The sequence below is a fragment of the Salvelinus namaycush genome, chromosome 8 (genome assembly GCF_016432855.1).
Source record: "Salvelinus namaycush isolate Seneca chromosome 8, SaNama_1.0, whole genome shotgun sequence".
NCBI lineage: Eukaryota > Metazoa > Chordata > Actinopteri > Salmoniformes > Salmonidae > Salvelinus > Salvelinus namaycush.
This window is the reverse complement of record NC_052314.1, coordinates 26,237,815-26,259,469: the sequence shown is the minus strand read 5'-3', so window position 1 is coordinate 26,259,469 and position 21,655 is coordinate 26,237,815. Positions and strand designations below refer to the sequence as shown.

General features: G+C 40.9%; 1 protein-coding gene across 2 annotated transcripts in view; it reads right to left on the bottom strand.

The window, feature by feature from the left end:
• Positions 1-15,524, bottom strand: part of plpp3 (phospholipid phosphatase 3) — a 43,346-nt gene extending 27,822 nt beyond the window's left edge. For both annotated transcript variants that reach the window (XM_038999546.1, XM_038999545.1), the window contains exon 1: positions 14,971-15,524. In XM_038999546.1, coding sequence (XP_038855474.1) covers positions 14,971-15,079 — 109 coding nt within the window. In that variant the 5' untranslated portion in view covers positions 15,080-15,524. The remainder of the gene's footprint in view (positions 1-14,970) is intronic.
• Positions 15,525-21,655: the final 6,131 nt, after the last annotated feature.

Here is a 21,655-nt window from a genome sequence, read left to right as displayed (position 1 = left end):
AACACTGGAGTGATAGATGTGCAGATGAGGATGTGCAAGTAGAAATACTGGTGTGCAAAAGAGCAGAAAAAAACTAAAACAAATATGGGGATGAGGTAGGTAGTTGGTTGGATGGGCTATTTACAGGTGGGCTGTGTACAGCTGCAGCGACCGGTAAGCTGCTCTGACAGCCGATGCTTGAAGTTAGTGAGGGAGATATAAGACAAGACTGTGTGTGTGTGTGTGTGTGTGTGTGTGTGTGTGTGTGTGTGTGTGTGTGTGTGTGTGTGTGTGTGTGTGTGCGTGCGTGCGTGCGTGCGTGCGTGTGCGTGTGCGTGTGCGTGTGCTTGCGTGCTCAAAGAAGTAAGTGTGAGATTCTGTTTCTATCAAGACAATGGGTGTTAAATCCCGGCTATAGTGTGAACGGCCTCAGTATTGTTCTCCAGTTAAGCAGTGACCCTCTCCTCTCCAGCCCTCTGTATGTAAACAGGATAGGGAGAGTGTCAGAGAGAAGGATAAGAACTAACAGCCTTATAACAGCCTCTTAACCGCCTCTTGCTGGATAAGACTACATCCAAACAATAGAATCACGAAGTCTGACATACAGCCCCAGAAAGCCTCTGTAACATTTGTCTCCTGTCAACTAAATAACCAGCCAATGACACGGCGGGAGGGCGGGAGTAGCTGAGAGATACACAAGAAGTGAGGAACTAACTCTCTCTCTCCCTCTATCTCCCCTCTCTCCATCTCTCCCCCTCCATCCCTCTCTCTCTCTACCCCGAGGACTATTAGTGCTCGTTAGCGGCACAAAGAGCCCAGACGCATCAAAAGAACCATTGTTCCCCAAAACAGTGAATATCTCCCCACCCCCAGAGAGAGAGAGAGTCAGTATTGAGGCCAGAGGGGCCAGTGTGACAGTGAAGAGAAGAGATGGAGAGATGAGGCCCTGTCAAGGATGGTAGGGACAAAGCGAAGAGAGAGGGAGAGACTGGAGAGAGAGACAGAAGGGGCTGTTAGATGTTTATATGTGATGCCCACACACAGAATTCCACAGAACACACACTCGAAACGTCAACTTGAAAGCCACACTTAGAACATACAGCTAAACACCCTGGAATTATAATCAAGAGTTCAAGACCACTCTAAAACTGTTTGTGGAGGAAAGACACATGCAAGATCAGACACCCACACACACAGACAGAGGAGTAAGATCAGAGGAGCAGAGGACAGTTCAAGTGAATCGTCATCATTATTCCTATCACACACACTGGCTACAGAAAGCACAAAGGGCACCGCATATGGCAAGCACAAATACGCTGCCCGCACAGCCAGTCCAGTCTGTTACACTAACATATCTAATGACAGCCCTGAGGCCTCAGAAACCCCGCAAGTGTGTCATTATCATCTAGCCATACAACCAGTAGCCTCAAACACCAGCTGTGACTGTGTGTGTGTGTGTGTGTGTGTGTGTGTGTGTGTGTGTGTGTGTGTGTGTGTGTGTGTGTGTGTGTGTGTGTGTGTGTGTGTGTGTGTGTGTGTGTGTGTGTGTGTGTGTGTGTGTGTGTGTGTGTGTGTGTTTGCCATATGCCGTCCTCTTGTGTATGCTGTCACGTAACCAGTACAACCAGCAGCCGGAGACCAGGTGGCTGTTTAAGAGAAACACATCAGCCTGGGCATGATGCCACTTAGATTATAAACACGCACTCACACTCTTGGAAGTCTGGGTGCCCTATATGAAGGTTGGCGTAGACAACATGCAAGGAGCTAAGTCTAGTTATGTAAGGCTGTAATACTGGAGCTAAAGCCTCAGGAGCTAACTCACCTTCTACACAACAGAACACAGGCTCTGAATAGAGAAGGAATCCATACCATAACAAACGCATAGGCCCAACCCTAACCCCATAGCAACTCAACCATAATACCACCATATCACAATACCAAACCAGAAATGTCCTGTATACTATAGACATCATGTCCACATGCGTGACCCTCTACAGCAGGGTTATTCAACTCTTACCCTACGAGATCCAGAGCCTCCTGGTTGTCTGTTCTACCTGGTTGCACACACCTAAAGGTCTAAATCAGTCCCTGACTATAGGGGGGAAATGAAGAAAGAAAACGCTGTGAAACTGTCTTCAACGTCCAGAGTTGAGTTTGAAGGCTCTATAGGTTAGTGTGTATCAATGCACAGAACTGTAAATAATGGAGTGTGTGTGTGTGTGTGTGTGTGTGTGTGTGTGTGTGTGTGTGTGTGTGTGTGTGTGTGTGTGTGTGTGTGTGTGTGTGTGTGTGTGTGTGTGTGTGTGTGTGTGTGTGTGTGTGTGTGTGTGTTTACAATAAATGTCAGGCATAACACTGCAGGCCTCCCTGCAGACTAAAACCTCTGTAACAGAATACAGCCATGGAAGAGCAAGAAGAGAAATGAGTGGGGGTATACATAGCATATCACATAGATTACAGAGATTATATACCATCTCTAGTCAACCCAATAATGGTTTATGTTCTCTCTTGAAGGAAAGAGGTCTGTAAACATAGCGGTAGTCCGTATGAGTTTAAACACAGCTCCTCTTCCCATATCAGCCTGATGACTCCCACTCGAACTGCTGTCTGTCTGTAGTGCGTGGGCCAAGTCACTGTGTGTCCTCTAAAACAGGGCTCTCCGACCTTGTTCCTGGACAGCTAGAGTTGGAGAGCCCTGGTCTAGAGTAGACCCGTAAAAAGATGTAATACTGTACTTCCCGATCTGACCCGATCTGGGTCTCCGACCTGATCTGTAAACACAACTGTGTTTGGTCTACTGGAGAATAAACAGCACCACTCACAACAATTAACCCAAAATCTGTTTGGTGTGTGTGTGTTAGTGTGTGTTTACAGTTGTGCCGTGAGCCACCTATGGTTAGATTAGTCACCCATCCAACAGGCGCCTTGCTAACACTAGGCCTACCAGCCTGCAAGTAAACTACTCACATTCCTCCCTCTACAGGGTCCCACTACCACCATCACTCCACTGATTGAGCGAGGGAGAGGGAGAGGGGGCTGGCAAAGTGGGGTTAGAGGGAGGTAGAGGGGTGGAGGAGAGGGGAGGAGGAGGAGGGAGGAGGAGGGAGTAGGATAAGGAGTAGGAGGCTGGAAAGCGGACGGTATTACGTTTCACAGCAAAGTGAGACACACCTACATCCGACTCACACTACCTTTCCTGTTTCCCACCCTTTCCTGAGTGCCCCTACACACACACACACACACACACACACACACACACACACACACACACACACACACACACACACACACACACACACACACACACACACACACACACACACACACACACACACACACACACACACACACACTGATGTCATACTGGGGAGATAGAGTATAGGGTTAAAGTTATGTATGTGATTGAATGGGTTAAAGTTAGGTAAAACTGCTGTAATGTAATGCTGTAAGTCTTAATGGGAGGTAGAGACAAGGGTTATTGCTAACAGCCGCTATAGGAGGTTAACGTTAGTATAGGCAAATTCCCCTGGACTCTAATGCTATTCAGAGACTGACGTCAGGTCAGACTGCACACACAAACACACATTACCTCAAATCTCAAATTCAGCTAATTCAGTGACATTAGGAAATGTTAATAATAATGAATCTGTCACGCCTGCTCCCGCTCTTCCCCCTGGCGCTCGAGGGCGCCAGGCTGCCCTGCATTACGCACTCCTGCCACCATCATTTACACACACCTGCCTTCCCTCGTCACGCGCATCAGCGATATTGGACTCACCTGGACTCACCCAATCACCTGTTTATTACCTCCCCTATATTTGTCAGTTCCCCAGCTCTGTTCCCCGCTGCTGCATTGATTGTTGTTTGTCATTGTGTATCTGTGTTCTGACGCTGTTTCTGTCTTGCTCTTTGTCTGTTCATAATTAAATGTCAGCTCCCCATACCTGCTTCTCGTCTCTGGCGTCGGTCCTTACAGAATAAGATTGGTCGCTATAGAGACATTTGCTTAGCATTTACTTTCACTGTTTGTTGCTTTCTGAGCAGCCAACTGGATTAAAAGTCAGAGTGGAGAGGAGAGAGAGGGAGGGACTGGAATTAATATTCTGAGAAAGATGCCAACCTTGAATAGTTCCCCAGCTCTAGTCTGAACATGAACACACAGGCACACAAATACACACACAGACACACACACACAGACACACAGTGCTCCAGAACTGCAGCATCTCTCCACCTAGAACACGTCTTCTAACAAACATCTGCAACATCTGCAATCTCCCACTCTCAAACAGCCCTGGGTTGCTGTGTGCGTGCGCGTGGCATGTGTATATTTTCAATGTTCCTGCATGCTCTTTCCAACTATGCGAATCAGCAGATGCTGTAATGTGTCCAACAGCCAGTATGGGATTAAGGACTAGAGCTCAACTGTTTACTGTCTGTCGGTCTCAATCCCTCTCTGGGCTGCTGTTCTCTCTGACAGTATAGAAGCTGATTTATATATTATCTCTGAATTATACAAGAGGAACAGGAGGGTCTATAAACTGTCTGCCTAGACTGTGTTCACCAGAACCCTGCATGTGTTGGGGGAGTGGCAGGTAGTACCCTGTCTTATCCCTGAGGTTCTCCTGCCACTTAAACATCACCATCGGACGCCCTCACACACACACACACACACCCACTTGCAGCACACACTCGGGTAAGGACAAAGCCCATTCACAATCGTACATTCTTCAAGTCCTCCACACTCGCATTCCTCCCCCTTTCATTCCCCCTGATAGCCCCCCTCTATCTCCTCTTCTCTTTCTCTAGATTCATCCCTCCCTCCCTCACCCCCACGCCACTAAACCAGGCCAGTGAATAAAAACAGACAGCTTGTCCAAGTTTAGCATCACAAAGAAAGAGAGTGAGAGTGTGTGTGTGCGCGTGTATGTGCACGTATGTGTGTGTGCATACCAGCCTGTGTTTCTAAAGTGGTAGAAGTTGGTTTGTGGAGGAAATGTACTCCACATGGATTCAAAGACTCAAAGAGTTTATATAAAACAGTGTATCTGTTTCTGAGTTTATATGAAACAGTGAATCTGTTTCTGAGTTTATATGAAACAGTGTATCTGTTTCTGAGTTTATATAAAACAGTGAATCTGTTTCTGAGTTTATATAAAACAGTGTATCTGTTTCTGAGTTTATATAAAACAGTGAAGCTGTTTCTGAGTTTATATAAAACAGTGAAGCTGTTTCTGAGTTTATATAAAACAGTGAATCTGTTTCTGAGTTTATATGAAACAGTGTATCTGTTTCTGAGTTTATATGAAACAGTGAATCTGTTTCTGAGTTTATATGAAACAGTGAATCTGTTTCTGAGTTTATATGAAACAGTGAATCTGTTTCTGAGTTTATATAAAACAGTGTATCTGTTTCTGAGTTTATATAAAACAGTGAATCTGTTTCTGAGTTTATATAAAACAGTGAATCTGTTTCTGAGTTTATATGAAACAGTGAATCTGTTTCTGAGTTTATATGAAACAGTGAATCTGTTTCTGAGTTTATATGAAACAGTGAATCTGTTTCTGAGTTAATATGAAACAGTGAATCTGTTTCTGAGTTTATATGAAACAGTGAATCTGTTTCTGAGTTTATATAAAACAGTGTATCTGTTTCTGAGTTTATATGAAACAGTGAATCTGTTTCTGAGTTTATATAAAACAGTGAAGCTGTTTCTGAGTTTATATAAAACAGTGAATCTGTTTCTGAGTTTATAAAAAACAGTGAATCTGTTTCTGAGTTTATATGAAACAGTGAATCTGTTTCTGAGTTTATATGAAACAGTGAATCTGTTTCTGAGTTTATATAAAACAGTGTATCTGTTTCTGAGTTTATATAAAACAGTGAATCTGTTTCTGAGTTTATATAAAACAGTGTATCTGTTTCTGAGTTTATATAAAACAGTGTATCTGTTTCTGAGTTTATATAAAACAGTGAATCTGTTTCTGAGTTTATATAAAACAGTGAATCTGTTTCTGAGTTTATATAAAACAGTGAATCTGTTTCTGAGTTTATATAAAACAGTGTATCTGTTTCTGAGTTTATATGAAACAGTGAATCTGTTTCTGAGTTTATATAAAACAGTGAATCTGTTTCTGAGTTTATATGAAACAGTGTATCTGTTTCTGAGTTTATATAAAACAGTGAATCTGTTTCTGAGTTTATATAAAACAGTGTATCTGTTTCTGAGTTTATATGAAACAGTGTATCTGTTTCTGAGTTTATATAAAACAGTATATCTGTTTCTGAGTTTATATAAAACAGTGTATCTGTTTCTGAGTTTATATAAAACAGTGAATCTGTTTCTGAGTTTATATGAAACAGTGTATCTGTTTCTGAGTTTATATAAAACAGTGAATCTGTTTCTGAGTTTATATGAAACAGTGTATCTGTTTCTGAGTTTATATGAAACAGTGTATCTGTTTCTGAGTTTATATGAAACAGTGAATCTGTTTCTGAGTTTATATAAAACAGTGAATCTGTTTCTGAGTTTATATAAAACAGTGAATCTGTTTCTGAGTTTATATAAAACAGTGAATCTGTTTCTGAGTTTATATGAAACAGTGAATCTGTTTCTGAGTTTATATAAAACAGTGAATCTGTTTCTGAGTTTATATGAAACAGTGTATCTGTTTCTGAGTTTATATAAAACAGTGAATCTGTTTCTGAGTTTATATAAAACAGTGTATCTGTTTCTGAGTTTATATGAAACAATGAATCTGTTTCTGAGTTTAGATAAAACAGTGAATCTGTTTCTGAGTTTATATGAAACAGTGAATCTGTTTCTGAGTTAATATGAAACAGTGAATCTGTTTCTGAGTTTATATGAAACAGTGAATCTGTTTCTGAGTTTATATAAAACAGTGTATCTGTTTCTGAGTTTATATGAAACAGTGAATCTGTTTCTGAGTTTATATAAAACAGTGTATCTGTTTCTGAGTTTATATAAAACAGTGTATCTGTTTCTGAGTTTATATAAAACAGTGAAGCTGTTTCTGAGTTTATATAAAACAGTGAATCTGTTTCTGAGTTTATAAAAAACAGTGAATCTGTTTCTGAGTTTATATGAAACAGTGAATCTGTTTCTGAGTTTATATGAAACAGTGAATCTGTTTCTGAGTTTATATAAAACAGTGTATCTGTTTCTGAGTTTATATAAAACAGTGAAGCTGTTTCTGAGTTTATATAAAACAGTGAATCTGTTTCTGAGTTTATATAAAACAGTGAATCTGTTTCTGAGTTTATATGAAACAGTGTATCTGTTTCTGAGTTTATATAAAACAGTGAATCTGTTTCTGAGTTTATATAAAACAGTGTATCTGTTTCTGAGTTTATATAAAACAGTGTATCTGTTTCTGAGTTTATATAAAACAGTGAATCTGTTTCTGAGTTTATATAAAACAGTGAATCTGTTTCTGAGTTTATATGAAACAGTGTATCTGTTTCTGAGTTTATATAAAACAGTGCATCTGTTTCTGAGGACTGAGAGGAGGAGGGGAGAAATGAAATGACAGGAGCATAATGTAATTTCATTCAGTACCTAAATGAAGTGTGCTGTCAGCTTTATCTCTGAGCACCTCTCCCTCCTCTCTCCCCTCCCTCCCCTCTCTCCCCTCCCATCTACTTCTGTTTTAGATGATTGAGGTTCTAAGGTGATATTTCCCATGTACCTCTGGTGCAGGTTCTCTACCGCTACTTTTTCTCTCTCTCTCTCTCTCTCTCTCTCTCTCTCTCTCTCTCTCTCTCTCTCTCTCTCTCTCTCTCTCTCTCTCTCTCTCTCTCTCTCTCTCTCTCTCTCTCTCTCTCTCTCTCTCTCTCTCTCTCTCTCTCTCTCTCTCCTCTCTCAATCTATTTGGACATTTCCTTCTAAAAGGATGTCAAATTGGGTGTCAAATGAAAGCTAAGACTATATGAAAAATATTATTTATTATTATTAATGCATATATACATTTCTCAACAATTTTCCAGTCTAAAAATGTGGAATAAGCAAAGGCTTTGAATTTTGGTCAAACAGATCTTAGAAGGGTCTTAGAAAATATCTACCAGAAAATGTCTTAAAAGGTATTAGAAATACATCAAAAGACAATAATGTTGAAGTAAAGACCCCTGACAACTAATATCAACACTTATGTTGAGTTATGGAGAAATTATTTATCTTCTGTAAGTTTAAGAAAAAGGACCTTCTGCCTTGCAATTCTGTTACCAAAAACCCACATATCTTGAAAATATTTATTTACCTCATAAGGAAGGAGGATAATGAAAGTTCACAGAAGTAAAAGGTAAAGGTAGACCTACCAATTAGTTACAGTGTTTTTACTGATATCAAGTTTGTTAATGAATTATTAAGTGATTGAAACTTGTCATTCTGTTACCAAATCGGTGATGGAATTACCCCAAAATCTTTAACGGAATTACTGCAATTTAAAAGGCCACAATGGGAAATCACAGTTGGGTCACCTGCTACTGTCCTCCCTTCCACTGGCATACTGTTATGTTCAGCTCATAACTGTTTTCTTTCACTTTCTGTTGTCTCGTGGTCAAAGCAAGAGCGTGAAAACTGTCGGGACAACCCCACCCTCTCACTCTCTGCCACTCTCTCTCCCCAGTTAATGTCACCTCTCATACTGACACCTACCATGACACCTACCCTCTTTCCATTTTTTGTAACAAGCATCCTCACCCACTGAGCACCAACCGACACCGGACGCCCATCGATGTTGAAAAGTAGTTGAAACTTGGTCAGTCCGCCCTGGCTGGACCAAATCTGAACCAATCATAGACGTCTATGTTTTCCAGGTTTGGACCACACAGTAGAGTACGATAGAGAACAGTACAGTGTACTGTATTTTACTGTACATATCAACTTTACTACTTTACTTTAAATTATTTACGTATTCAGCTGACACTTATCTATCTTTTTTTTTTTTTTTTTTTAATCTTTTTTTTTAGAGTGACTTACAGGAGCAATTAGGGTTAAGTGCCTTGCTCAAGGGCACATCAACTTATTTTTCACCTAGTCAGCCTTTGATTTGAACCAGCAACTTTGAGATTTTTTACTTATTTGTATTTATTTAACCTTTATTTAACTAGGCAAGTCAGTTAAGAACAAATTCTTATTTACAATGACGGCCTACACGGTTACTGGCCCAACGCTTTTAACTGCTAGTCTACCTGCCACCCCCTACCTGTGCTCTGCTGTGCTGTTCTGTTTTTTCACTCTGCTTCCATCGAGCAAACGGTACCGGAGCATCACGGCTCTCGGACCAACAGGCTCCGGAACAGCTTCTACCCCTTGGCAATAAGAGTTCTAAACCCGGACTATCTGCATTGACACTATCTTGCACTGACTGTGCACACAAACGTGTGAAACATACACGTTTATGATTGTTCTAGATTTGGAGTTCATTACAATAATAGCCAGTGTGTATAACAATACCCACATTTGCAAAAGAAGGACATTGCATATTTCTACCATTGTGTACATATTCAGGATACATCACCATGAAGAGAATGATATTCATATCCAAAATTATGCATTTCTGTATAGTAAAGATAAGAGACCCATGATGTAATTCCATTCCCGGAATTCCGTTACGGAATTCCAATTCCACAACCAGTAATTCCACTTCACCTACTGTAATTTAATAACCCAAATATTATTTTCAAGGTGTTATGTCATAACTGACACCCCATCCTTTCTGCAGAATCTTAATTCAGTGCAGATATTTAACAGAGTTTTTGGAAAATTTGGTTGCATAACAAAACTGGGGGAGATTTTACCGTAATTCTGTTACCAAACTTTGCATCTGCACAGTTCTTCAAGTAAATGTGTTTTTGTGAAATTTGCTGTGTAAATTGTTCAAAGTAGTCCTTCTGCGTAGAGTTGTATGGTTTGTTAAACTTTGAAATCAATGTTTTTTCAAAGAGTAATTTGGTTGTCGTGGAATTGCCCATCTATCTCTGTGCACAGAGCAGGGTTTACAGTTGAGAGACATTCCCCCTGCCTCACAACACACAACACATGTTTAAGCAATTAGAGAGAGAGAGAGAGAGAGAGAGAGAGAGAGAGAGAGAGAGAGAGAGAGAGAGAGAGAGAGAGAGAGAGAGAGAGAGAGAGAGAGAGAGAGAGAGAGAGAGAGAGAGAGAGAGAGAGAGAGAGAAAGTTAATCTGCTGTAGAGTGATGGGGGACGGACAGCTGAAGGGGATTTTCTGGAAGGTTCTGGAAGAGAATGTGTAAAGTTAGGCTTTATTTGCTTTCGGGTTCTGGGAGAGAATGTGTAAAGTTAGGCTTGACTCCCTAATCCTGCTCTCAGAGAAAGAGGGTGAGAAAGAGGGAGAACAAGAGAGAAACAGAGGAGATGGCTGGCATTGGTAACACTCAAGGGGGTCTACAGTTCAAACGAGCCATCATCACCTCAGAAACACACAAACACACACACACAAACACACACACACACACGACATTGCCTTGCCTGACCCGTGTCAATGCTGTTCTGTAATGAATGTCACATGGAAAAAGCTCTCCAGAGCATCATCACATTCCATGTTTATTTCTATTCCAATTCCACACCATTCCTTGTTTATTTCTATTCCAATTCCACACCATTCCTTGTTTATTTCTATTCCAATTCCACACCATTCCTTGTTTATTTCTATTCCAATTCCTCACCATTCCATGTCTATTTCTATTCCAATTCCTCACCATTCCATGTCTATTTCTATACCAATTCCACACCATTCCTTGTCTATTTCTATTCCAATTCCTCACCATTCCATGTCTATTTCTATTTCAATTCCACACCATTCCTTGTCTATTTCTATTCCAATTCCACACCATTCCATGTCTATTTCTATTCCAATTCCTCACCATTCCTTGTCTATTTCTATTTCAATTTCACACCATTCCATGTCTATTTCTATTTCAATTCCACACCATTCCTTGTCTATTTCTATTCCAATTCCACACCATTCCATGTCTATTTCTATTCCAATTCCACACCATTCCTTGTCTATTTCTATTTCAATTTCACACCATTTCTTGTCTATTTCTATTCCAATTCCACACCATTCCTTGTCTATTTCTATTCCAATTTCACACCATTCCATTCCTATTTTTATTCTTAAACTCTAGTCCTCGTTTCATACCATTCCTGTTCTCTAGATGGAAAGGCAGCTCAGAAGGTAATATGAGCAATAAGGGAAAGGGAGGATGGCAGGAGGGGAGAGGTGGGGGGGGGGGGGGGGGGCTATTTAATTAAGGTGCAGTAAAATGTGCAAGTTATAGCACTTTAAAACATCTACAACATCTCTCCCCCTGGACACACACACACACACACAGAGCCCTTCAGGAGGCTGAAAAGTTATACAGCTGCACCATCGAGAGCATCTTGAAGCTGCACTTGACGCATTTATGAAACTACTTATTCCAGTTACTAATAAGCACACACTCATCTAGAAAAAAACTATAAAAACTGTTAAATCCCCTTGGATTGATGAGGAATTGAACATTTGTATGGTTGACAGGGATGAGGCAAAAGGTATGGCAATTAGGTCTGGCAGCCCAACTGATTGTCAAATGTACTGCAAATTAAGAAATCATATGACTAAACTCAATAAAAAATAAACTACACTATGAAACAAAGATAAATTATATAAAGAATGATAGTAAAAAGCTTTGGGTTCCTTCATTCACTGAATCAGATGGCTCATTCATCACAAAACCCACTGATATTGCAAACTACTTTAATGACTTTTTCATTGGCAAGATAAACAAATTTAGGGATGACATGCCAGCAACAGACGCTGACACTACACATCCAAGTATAGAAGTGCACTTTTGAAGTCAGTATGGAAGAGGTGAAAAAAGTATTGTTGTCTTGTTAGACTTCAGTGCAGCTTTTGACATTATCGATCATTGTCTGCTGCTGGGAAAGCGTATGTGTTATGGCTTTACACCCCCTGCTATAATGTGGATAAAGAGTTACTTGTCTTGTCTAATAGATCACAGAGGGTGTTCTTTAATGGAAGACTCTCAAATATAATCCAGTTAGAATCAGGAATTCCCCAGGGTAACTGTTTAGGTCCCTTGCTTTTTAAACTTTTTACTAACGACATGCCACTGAGTGTCTATGTATGCGGATGACTCAACACTATACACGTCAGCTACTACAGCGACTGAATTGACAGCAACACTCAACAAAGAGCTGCAGTTAGTTTCTGGGTGGGTGGCAAGAAATAAGTTATCCCTAAATATTTCTAAAACTAAAAGCATTGTATTTGGAACAAAACACTCACTAATCCCTAAACTTCAACTAAATCTTGTAATAAATAATGTGGAAATTGAGCAAGTTGAGATGACTAAACTGCTTGGAGTAACCCTAGAATGTAAACTGTCATGGTCAAAACATATTGATGCAGTAGTAGCTAAGATGGGGAGAAGTCTGTCTATAATAGAACTTAACAACACTATCAACAAGGCATGTCCTACAGGCTCTAGTTTTGTCGCACCTTGACTACTGTTCAGTCGTGTGGTCAGGTGCCACAAAATAGGACTTAGGAAAATTGCAATTGGCTCAGAACAGGGCAGCACGATTGGCACTTGGATGTACACAGAAAGCTAATATTAATAATATGCATGTCAATCTCTCCTGGCTGAAAGTGGAGGAGAGATTGACTTCATCACTACTTTTATTTATGAGAGGTATTGACATGTTGAATGCACCGAGCAGTCTGTCTAAACTACTGGCACACAGCTCGGACACCAATGCATACCCCACAAGACATGCCACAAGAGGTCTCTTCACAGTCCCCAAGTCCAGAACAGACTTTGGGAGGCACACAGTACTACATAGAGCCATGACTACATGGAACTCTATTCCACATCAAGTAACTGACGCAAGCAGTAAAATTCGATTTTAAAAAACAGATAAAAAACACCTTATGGAACAGCGGGACTGTGAAGCAACACAAACATTGGCACAGACACATGCATATACACACACACACACACGTTAACATACTCACTATACATACACATGGATTTAGTACTGTAGATATGTGGTAGTGGTGGAGTAGTGGCCTCTGTGCACACAGTGTGTTGTGAAATCTGTGAATGTATTGTAATGTTTTTAAAATTGTATAAACTGCCTTAATTTTGCTGGACCCCAGGAAGAGTATCTGCTGCCAGGGGATCCATAATAAATACAAATACAAATATCAGTCGGTTTCAGAGGAAGGCCCGAAAAAATTACAAAGACTTCAGCCACCCAAGCCATAGACTGTTCACTCTGCTTCCATCCAGCAAACACTGTACTGGAACATCGCGGCTAACGTTACAACAGACTCCGGAACAGCTTCTTCCCCCTGGTCATAAGACTGCTAAATGGTTACCCGGACTATCTGCATTGACCCTATCTTGCACTGACTGTGCACACTCACAATACTATACAGTATATACACTATTTAATACACTCACTTACACACACTACACTGACACTCTCACACAAACCACCATGCAGTCACATACACTACATACACACACACACACACACAGAACACACACGCATGCCAATGCCACACACACATACATACAGTTTCACACGCATCCTTTCCTGCTGCTACTTTGTTCTTTATTTTACTCGTATTATTATCTATCCTGATGCCTAGTCACTTTACCCTGCCTTCATGTAAATTTCTACCTCACATACCTCATACTCCTGCACAGTGATATGGTACTGGTACTCCCTGTATATAGCTGCACAGTGATCTGGCACTGGTACTCCCTGTATATATCTTAATTCTTGTGTATTTTATTCCTTGTGTTACTATTTGTATTTTTCTGATTTTTAAAAGTCTGCGTTGGGTAGGGCTCATAAGCAGCATTAAAGTCTACACCTTTCCCACTGTTAATTGGGATAATCTAATATCCAATTCTAGACTCTGAAAACTGTTATTAACTAGAGTTAATAACATTTATAAACGATTTGACTTAACTGCAACTTAATAAATTGAGTTAGGTTAATTTTCAGAGTCAGAGTCTTGTTCAGTCAGACAGTGGTCTTTAGGACACCATATGCCATGTTGGCTGACCACTTCACACCATGTCAACAACCACAATGTGTTCTCTCTCAGTGGCACTTAAAACGTAGTCCCATGGTCCTGGTTCTCACTGTCTGACGTCTATTTCACGGTCTGACTCTGATCACGTTAACGGAGTGTGTTAGGTGGACATGGTGCAGGTTGTTAACATTATTTGAAATATAGTATGTTAACATATTACATTATTTTAAATATAGTATGTTAACATATTACATTATTTGAAATATAGTATGTTAACATAAACACATTATTTGAAATATAGTATGTTAACATATTACATTATTTGAAATATAGTATGTTAACATATTACATTATTTGAAATATAGTATGTTAACATATTACATTATTTGAAATATAGTATGTTAACATAAACACATTATTTGAAATATAGTATGTTAACATAAACACATTATTTGAAATATAGTATGTTAACATATTACATTATTTGAAATATAGTATGTCCCTTTGGACATATTGGACGCAGTTGTGTCCACTCTCTCGCTCTGCTCAGGGTTGCGTACCCACTCCCGCCGCCTCTCTTTCTCTGCTCAGGGTTGCGTACCCACTCCCGCCGCCTCTCTCTCTCTCTCTCTCTCTCTCTCTGTTATAACACACTGACAGTTGTTCTGTTTTCACTGATAGTACATTATAGTGAGCGCAGTTTTATACAATTTGGTCACACCCATTACCGTGTTGAATATGTTATGTAATTGTCCAATTTGTTATAGCCCGCACTTTTCCCTGGTGGCATTACTGTGTGGCAGTATTGTCACGTTCTTGTCACGTTATAGAGCATTCGGTGCTGTCAAGTAATTTCATGTGTTTACAGTTGGGCATAATATGTCTTTGAAACTCACCTAGGAGCAGACAGAAGAGGTCCAGTCCTATCAACAGTTTCCTCTTGGTGTTATCGATGCCGTTGTTGTTGTTTAATGAAGTTCCTCCGTTTCTGCTCTGTTGTGCCATGGCTTTCTCATACAAAATACTGTTGCATGTAAGAATTCCGTCTCCAGTTAAAATCCCACAAGTGTGCTAAACACAAACTAAATCACGTTATTTAGTCCGCCAGGGCTTCCACACGAAAAGAAGCGAATGTCACTGAGTAGCCAACTATGTGAAACTAACTTCCCAACTAAGAAGAGGTTCTGCAAACGTATCAGTGCTGCAACGATGCGATGCCTCGTCCGAAACAAATAAAACATGTATTTTAGCCTACTATAGAAACGTTTGACTTTTCCACTGAAGTCGCCTCTTCAGATCCTGGATAAAAACTTTTCGTCTGTCCGGTCCACGCTTTAGGGATGGTAAACTTGTATAACAGCGCTATAATGAATGAAGCCTGCTTCTCCCTCTCCCCTCTCTCAGTCCGCTTCAAAGCCTGGCAGAAAATAGCGCTCTGAGCGCAGAGAGAGAGACCGTAGTTTTATCAACCCCCCCTCCTCTCAGCCCTCTTATATTCTCTCTGCTACAGCCCAGTAATAAGCTCCAGACCTCCTGCTAGAAAACTTTCTCTGGACCTGGATAAAGAGCAGTCCGACATTGCTCCCAGCGGTGGTTACAGAGAGGCCAACACAGAGCACATCATGAAAGGGCGTTTGTGGGCCCCCTGTCACTACTACAGTGCAGTGGCGATGTTAACATGTACATCTTGGTGGGGCAAACTCAACCCATTTTGTTTAGATGCATGTCAGCAAAGCCACTACACAACATTTGATTATTTAATTAGGCCTGTGTCGTCTAAAAAGGAACGAAAATACAATCAAGAGGATCCACTTTTATATACAATATTCCAGCGCCAAGACAGCACATTGCGCAACATAAAGAACCCTTGAAATATCAACTGGAATTACATGGGTCTATTACTGATGTTTTTGTTGACCAAAAATATTTGAATGGGAAGAGACTGTGTCACTGGTTACAGACCCAACAACATTATATAGTATCCCCTCCTCCCGAAGAAAAGCACATGAGCTAATTATAATACACAAAGTGGGCAAAACAATGAAATAATTCCAACATTCCCTAAAATGATGACTAAGAGACTAATGAGATAGACCTATATAAGCAATATAACACTTGAGATGTACAAACTATGGCATCAGTGGCGACCCGTCATTCAGCGCAGGTGGGGCAGAGGCCCACCTGTTTTCAGCCCCACATTTTTAGCAAAAATAGGCTACTAACAGCTTACTGCACACCATACACTTAGAATTACTTTCTTAGCTACAGTATACATATCTCCCTGGAATATTACATAATTTATGTAGCAGTATACAATACATATTTTGAACGTGGCGTGGCGGTCCTTTTTGTGGGCAAACTTTGTCATCAAAGTCTGGCATTCTCTGGATTTATGGTGTTATCAAGACAACTGGGAACTCTGAGAAAAACAAAGTCGAATCATGACGTCAATGATCTTCAGGATGACCGTTCAAAACGTATTTTCCCAGTCCAAGCTCGTTTTTTTCCCAAGTTCCCAGTTGTCTTGAATGCATTGAAGTCTGAGATTTACCAGTTCTGAGTTTTCGGTTGTTTTGAATGTGGGGCAGAAGTCATGCTGGATTGACAGCATGGCCAACGTATTCAACCTTTTCTGGCCCATGGTGTTGTGTGTGAATGTTTATCCTTTTAAGCTTGGAAAAGAAACCCTTTCAGATAGATGTTTAAAATCCTTAAACCCAGACTTAGATCACACACCCTCTCCACTGAACAGCAGGCAGGGGACGCAAAATCGTGATTGCTTTGTGAGGCTTGCAGTTCGCCTGTAACGATTCTCGTCCTGGGAAGATGAGGAAGGATCGGACCAATACGCAGCGTGGTAAGTGTCCATAATATGTAATTTTAATAAATCAACTGAACACTGAACAAAATAACAAAGAGCATGAACGAACAAACGAAACAGTTCTGTATGGTGAAAACACACAACACAGAAAACAACTACCCACCAAGCACAGGTGGGAATGAGGCTACATAAGTATGGTTCTCAACCAGAGACAACGATAGACAGCTGCCTCTGATTGAGAATCACACCAGGCCAAACACCTAGAAATACAAAACATAGAACAAAACATAGAATGCCCACCCCCCGTCTCTCACAGTTGAAGTGTACCTATGATAAAAAATTACAGACCTCTACATGCTTTGTAAGTAGTAAAACCTGCAAAATCGGTAGTGTGTCAAATACTTGTTCTCCCCACTGTATATATATATATGTAAACTTCTGACCCACTGGAATTGTGATACAGTGAATTATAAGTGAAATAATCTGTCTGTATGTAACGGATTTCCTCTTCGTCTGAGGAGGAGTAGCAAGGATCGGACCAATGTGCAACGTGGTAAGTGTCCATAATGAGATATTTAATAAATCCACAGAACACTGAACAAAATAACAAAAGTACAAACAAACAACCGAAACAGTCCCGTATGGTGCAAACACTAACACAGGAAACAACCACCCACAAAACACAATAGAAAACAGGCTACCTAAATATGGCTCCCAATCAGAGACAACGACTGACACCTGCCTCTGATTGAGAACCATACTAGGCCAAACACATAGAAATATAACAACAGAACAAAACATAGAAAAACAACATAGAATGCCTACCCCAACTCACGCCCTGACCAACTAAAATAAAGACATAAAAAAGGAACTAAGGTCAGAACGTGACACTGTAAATAATTGTTGGAAAAAGGACTTGTGTCATGCACAAAGTAGATGTCCTAACCGATTTTTCAAAACTATAGTTTGTTAACAAGAAATTTGTGGAGTGGTTGAAAAACAAGTTTTAATGACACCAACCTAAGTGTATGTAAACTTCTGACTTCAACTGTATATTTACATTGTTTGCAAACTGATATGTGACACAAATGAATGCCAAAATAACATGCAAAACAGGCAACCTGTAACGGTTGTCCTCCTCCTCTTCAGACGAAGAGGAGGAGTAGGGATTTGACCAAAACGCAGCGTTGTGATACGACATGAATATTTATTAAACAAGACGAAAACTAAACATACTTGAGAATATACAAAATAATAAACGAAGTCAAACAGACCCGAACAAACGAACTTACATAACACGAAGAACGCATGAACTGGTACAGATGACACAAACGAACGAACAAACGAAACAGTCCCGTGTGGTGCACAGACACAGACACGGAAGACAATCACCCACAAACAAGCAGTGTGAACAGCCTACCTTTATATGGTTCTCAATCAGAGGAAACGTCAAACACCTGTCCCTGATTGAGAACCATATAAGGCTAATTACAAGTGACCTAAACATAGAAACACAAAACATAGAATGCCCACCCCAACTCACACCCTGACCAACTAAACACATACAAAAATAACAGAAAACAGGTTAGGAACGTGACACAACCAAATAAATAAAACTGCTACTCTGGCCTACAGTATTGTGATACTGATGGAGAAAACCATCGGCCAAATATCTGGGTCATGTCCAGTTGGCATGAAACGGAAGAAAACGCCCAGAAATGGAGTGAAATGGGTGTGTCTGAATGTGTCAAAAAAAAATGTTCGTTTTCATTTCCAATTTGTTTGCCAAATGTTTTAAAACATTTTGGTTTGGTGTTCCCTAATGTACACGCTTGTAATTCACACAGAAACTACTTTGTCACAATTTTGTTTTCTAACTTTCCCTGGTTGCTACTACTCTTGATCAACACATTTTTTCTCTGTCTGATCAAATTTTTTTAAGTCTCTCCAACAAAACGATTTTTGAGGTAGATATACAGTATATACCATTATGGGAGCCTAAAGATAAATAATCCACTTGTATAGAGAGAAAAAATATATTTTTTAAATAAAGCAGTCAAATTCAAGGTAGGTAAATTATCTTCATCTTACCTGACAACCTAGACCCAATACAATTTGCATACCGCCCCAACAGATCCACAGACGACACAATCACCATTGCACACTGCCCAATCCCAGCTGGACAAGATAAATATCTATGTAAGAATGCTGTTCATCGACTACAGCTCAGCCTTCAACACCCTAGTGCCCTTCAAGCTCACCACTAAGCTCAGGGCTGAGCTGTAGTCGGGGCTCTGAACCCCTCCCTGTGCAACTGGGTCATGGAAGGGCCGACCCCAAGTGGTGAAGGTAGCCAACAAAACCTCCACCACACTGATCCTCAACATGCTCAGCCCCCTCCTGTACTCCATATTCACCCATGACTGCTTGACCACACACGTCTCCAACTTAATCATCAACTTTGCAGAGGACTCAATAGTGTGTCGTCTGCCCGATTACCAACAACGACGAGACAGTCTACAGGGAGGTGAGAGTCCTGGCTGAGTGGTGCAAGAAACATAACCTCTTTCTCAACGTCAACAAAACGAAGGAGCTGATCGTGGACTATAGGAGACAGCAGACAGATCACGCCCCCATTCACATCGACGGGGGCGCAATGGAAAGGGTCAAAAGCTTCAAGTTCCTCTGCATGCACATCACCGACGACCTGAAATGGTGCTTTCACACTGACTATGTGGTGAAGAGTGCGCAACAGTGCCTATTCAACCTCAGGAGGCTGAAGAAATTTGGCTTTGTACCATTGAGAGCATCCTGTCAGGCTGTATCGACGCCTGGTATGGCAATTGCACCGACCACAACCACAGGGCTCTCCAGAGGGTGTGAGGTCAAGCTCGACGGGGGCACACTGCCTGCCCTCCAAGACATCTACAGCACCCGGTGTCACAGGAAGGCCAAAACGGTCATCAAGGACCTCAGCCACCCGAGCCACGGCCTGTTCACCTCGCTACCATCTAGAAGAAGGAGACAGTACACGTGCAAGCTGTTTTACCCACTTTATATGTATATACAGTGCCTTCAGAAAGTATTCACACCCCTTATCTTTTTCCGCATGTTGTTGTGTTACAGCCTGAATATTAAATGGATTACTGGCCTACACACAATAGCCCATAATGTCAAAGTGAAATTGTGTTTTTCGATATGTTTACAAATTAATTAAAAATGAAAAGCTGAAATGTCTTGAGTCAATAAGTACTCAACCCCTTTGTTATGGCAAGCCTAACTAAGTTCAGGAGTAAACATTTGCTTAACAAGTCACTTAATAAGTTGCATGGACTCACTCTGTGTGCAATAATTGGGTTTAACATGCCCCCCTTCCATTGGAGTAACTTGCCACCTGGGACAATCCAGTACAAGTCAATTGTACCTACATTTGAATTTTCCAAATCATGTGCAAATCATCTATATGTATCTTGATTTAAGTGATAATGCCCTCGAAGCCGGTGTTTGGAGGATATATTGGCACGGGTGTTGTTAGGCCAGAGATTAAGTATATCCTCCAAACACCGGCTTCGAGGGCATTATCACTTTTATACAACGGGTTACCAACATATTCAAACAATGATTGACATATTTTCTTATTTTATTATTTATTTTGAGTCATTTATTCATACTATTTCATCCTTCCACAAGATATAGTTCCGACACAAATCTAGTGTTGCTGGTCGTTCGTTCTACCGGTTCGGTTGCTAGAGACGCGACCCAGCTGGCAACGTTCTTATCCCTTGCTAGCTAGCCAACTACGGCTAACATACAGTCACGTCAAAAAAGTGCAGCCAGAATAGCAGCAAAGTAGCTGCATTTGCATTTGTTTAAGCTGTTTTCTAGAGAGATTTATTTGGATACATTTCGCCCGGGATAGAAAATGTGCTCCCTCGTCAGGACACTATTGTAGCCAACAACACAGCTAACACAATCACTTCAAACTGAATCTGGAAAGACTGCAAACTAGCTGCACATCTTCCGTTTGACCTTTTTTCTATTGACATTTCTTTATAATCATAAAAATAATGCCAGCTGATTCATGATTTCGACTGGCTGAGAAACGCTGCCTGCCTGTCTGTCTCGTCCCGACTCTCGACACGTTCATTACTATGGGACAGTTGGAGATGGAATTTGAATATGAAAACAATGTTGCAAATGTCGGAGACAGACAGACAGAAAGGTTTATATAAATCGCCACCGTTGAAAACTAAATGTTAGTTTAAAAGAAATGTGAGATAAAGTCTAGATGTTTTTTATAGTGGAGATCAAGTTAATAAAATGCCTGGCTGGGCTGATGAGACAGTGGATCAAATGGAACAGAGTAAATAGGCTTTTTTTTGTGTGTGCACTTAGAACCTTTCTTTTCTCCCCAATTGGTAGTTACAGTCTTGTTCCATCGCTGCAACTCCCCTACAGACTCGGGAGAGGCGAAGGTCGAGAGTCATGTGTCCTCCGAAACACGACCCTACCAAGCCACACTACTCACTTAACCCAAAGCTAGCCGCACCAATGTGTTGGAGGAAACACCGTAAGACTGCAGGCGCCCGGTCTGCCACAAGGAGTCGCTAGAGTGCAATTGGACAAGGACATCCCGGCCGGCCAAACCCTCCCCTAACCTGGACGACGCTGGGCCAATTGTGCGCCACCTCATGGATCTACCGGTCATAGTCGGCTGTGACACAGCCTGGGATCGAACCCGGGTCTGTAGTGACGCCTTG